Source organism: Trachemys scripta, chromosome 4 (genome assembly GCF_013100865.1).
Source record: "Trachemys scripta elegans isolate TJP31775 chromosome 4, CAS_Tse_1.0, whole genome shotgun sequence".
NCBI classification, from domain to species: domain Eukaryota; kingdom Metazoa; phylum Chordata; order Testudines; family Emydidae; genus Trachemys; species Trachemys scripta.
In genome coordinates this window covers 20,433,247-20,434,348 of record NC_048301.1, presented here as the reverse complement: position 1 = coordinate 20,434,348, position 1,102 = coordinate 20,433,247, and the positions used below count along the sequence as shown (strand labels likewise).

Sequence of the window (1,102 nt, the reverse complement as noted above, 5' to 3'; positions counted from 1 at the left end):
GGAGACAGTAAAACAGCCACACCCACAATTTCTGACCCGGGGCAGGAAGGGGAGAATTTCCTACCCCAGCCGCCACCGGCCCCGCCCCCAAAGTGAAGCCCCGCCCATTGTTTTCCAGACGCTTCCTTGCGACTCCACTCTCCAACTCTCGCCCCAGGGAAGCGTCCCGAGTCGCGACCCGCGCTCCCGGACCATACGGCGCGTAGGTAAAACCAAGTCACCAGCAAGGGCGCTACGGATAGCCAATCAGGGAGTGACTTGCCTGAGTCTTCGCACGGCCAAGGCCAACCACTCCGGCCCTGAGCCCTCGCAGCTTGCCAACCACGCCCAAGAAGGCTAACGGGCTTAGCGCCCTAGAAGTTATAGATGGCCGCTAACCCGAGGATATTTGTCTGAAGCCGCGCAAGGCGCACACCAATCAGAGAAGCGGTCGAAAAGCCCAATCAGATGGTGTCTGGGTCAAACCAATCCCAGGGAGTCTATTCAGAGCCCTAAAGAAGTGCCGGCTAATCAGCGTGTTCGGAGTCGTGGCCTTCCTGAGGTACCAGCCCTTGGATCCGCCCTCCGCGCATTCCGATTCGCTCATTGGTTACAGGCTTCGTCCGGGTACAGACACTCGGGCGCGAGTGAAGAGGATTCCCCTCCTCTTTCGGGGTTGCCGTCTAGTTTTTTCGAGCTGCGCATGCGCCTTAACTGCGGTACTACATTGCGATAGGGGATTGGCTGAGAGTTTAGGCAGGCCTCATTCCATTGGGTGAACATAGTAGTGGGCGGGTCACTAGTCGGAGAGCTCATTGGCAGAGAGCGGCATCAGTTTTAGGGAAGTAACGGGCGATTGGGTGGCGCGCTGCCGTTCGTTGCTTGGGCTGGTAGCGGTGGCGCTGTGGGAAAGATGTCGGGCGGGGAGGCCTGTGATGGAAAGAAGCTGGTTCGCTCGTCCAGCGGGCTCCGTATGGTGCCAGAGCACCACGCCGCCCGCAGCCCTTTCGGCCTGGACGAGCCGCCTTGGGTGCCTGATAAGGACGTAAGTGGGGGAGCGCGACCCCCCTTTCCGCTCCGACCCTCCTCTCCCCCCCCAGCGGGACATCTCCCCGCCCCCCTT

General features: G+C 60.8%; 1 protein-coding gene across 3 annotated transcripts in view; it reads left to right on the top strand.

Annotated features, from left to right (window-relative positions):
- Positions 1-413: 413 nt before the first annotated feature.
- Positions 414-1,102, top strand: part of ZFYVE21 (zinc finger FYVE-type containing 21) — a 31,904-nt gene continuing 31,215 nt past the window's right edge. Inside the window, exon 1 of one of the 3 annotated variants that reach the window (XM_034767897.1) lies at positions 414-541. Coding sequence is in view for 2 of the 3 variants with exons in the window: in XM_034767893.1 (XP_034623784.1) it covers positions 893-1,024 (132 nt within the window). In the remaining variant the exon portion in view is untranslated. Of the gene's footprint in view, positions 542-822; positions 1,025-1,102 lie in introns of those variants that run through there. The other 2 variants (XM_034767893.1, XM_034767895.1) reach the window with 2 other exon arrangements.